The 911-nt window shown below is 59.1% G+C and overlaps 1 protein-coding gene across 1 annotated transcript in view; it reads left to right on the forward strand.

The window, feature by feature from the left end:
* Positions 1-911, forward strand: part of LOC104470099 (beta-1 adrenergic receptor-like) — a gene marked incomplete at its 5' end in the record, with an annotated part of 1,910 nt that overhangs the window by 334 nt on the left and 665 nt on the right. Inside the window, 1 exon segment of the mRNA XM_010084901.1 lies at positions 7-480. Coding sequence (XP_010083203.1) covers positions 7-480 — 474 coding nt within the window.

Here is a 911-nt window from a genome sequence, read left to right on the forward strand (position 1 = left end):
CCCATACTCGGCAACGGCCGCGCCAGCAAGCGGAAGACCTCCCGCATCATGGCCATGAAGGAGCAGAAAGCCCTCAAGACTTTGGGCATCATCATGGGGGTGTTCACCCTTTGCTGGCTCCCTTTTTTCCTGGTGAACATTGTCAACGTCTTCAACAGGGACCTGGTGCCGGACTGGCTCTTTGTTTTCTTCAACTGGCTGGGCTATGCCAACTCCGCTTTCAACCCCATCATCTACTGCCGCAGCCCCGACTTCCGTAAGGCCTTCAAGAGGCTGCTCTGCTGCCCCCGGAAAGCCAACCGGCGGCTGCACGCCAGCGGCGGGGACCTGGCCCGTTTGCCCGGGGGCTTCATCAGCACCGTGGGCTCCCCCGAGCTCAGCATGGGAGGGACCTGGTCCGACTGCAACGGGGGCACGCGGGGAGGCAGTGAGTCCAGCCTGGAGGAGAGAAATAGCAAAACGTCTGATTCGGAGTCCAAGGTATAGGGGAGGGGATGTGGGGGATACACGTCGGACCCCGGGCAAGGGGAAAGGCAGCCAGAGAGACGCACAGGAGGAGAGAAATCCCTGGCAGCTGCCTGGCGGTAAAGCTAATGCCAAGCAAACCTGATCCCTGTCTTAGCGCGGAGAGAGCGGGTGTTTACTTAGGAATAAAAGCAGGTGAACTGGCGTACGACATACCTCATCCGAAACTAAAGCAAACAGGAAACCCACTGACCGGAGAACAAAGAAAATAAACAGCCCGTCCCAAATATAGCCAGCTTCTGTTTAGGAGAAGCGCTTTTGGAAGGGGCTGCGGCAGCGCCCTTCGCTCGGTCGAGTTCTCCCAGGACTGTGCTGGTGGCTGAACCCCAGCGTAGGGGTGCTGGCATTTGGCTGCTGAATTCAGCGGCAGCCGGGGTCCCGGATGT

The sequence above is a fragment of the Pterocles gutturalis genome, unplaced genomic scaffold (assembly GCF_000699245.1).
Source record: "Pterocles gutturalis isolate BGI_N339 unplaced genomic scaffold, ASM69924v1 scaffold18815, whole genome shotgun sequence".
Classification (NCBI taxonomy): domain Eukaryota; kingdom Metazoa; phylum Chordata; class Aves; order Pterocliformes; family Pteroclidae; genus Pterocles; species Pterocles gutturalis.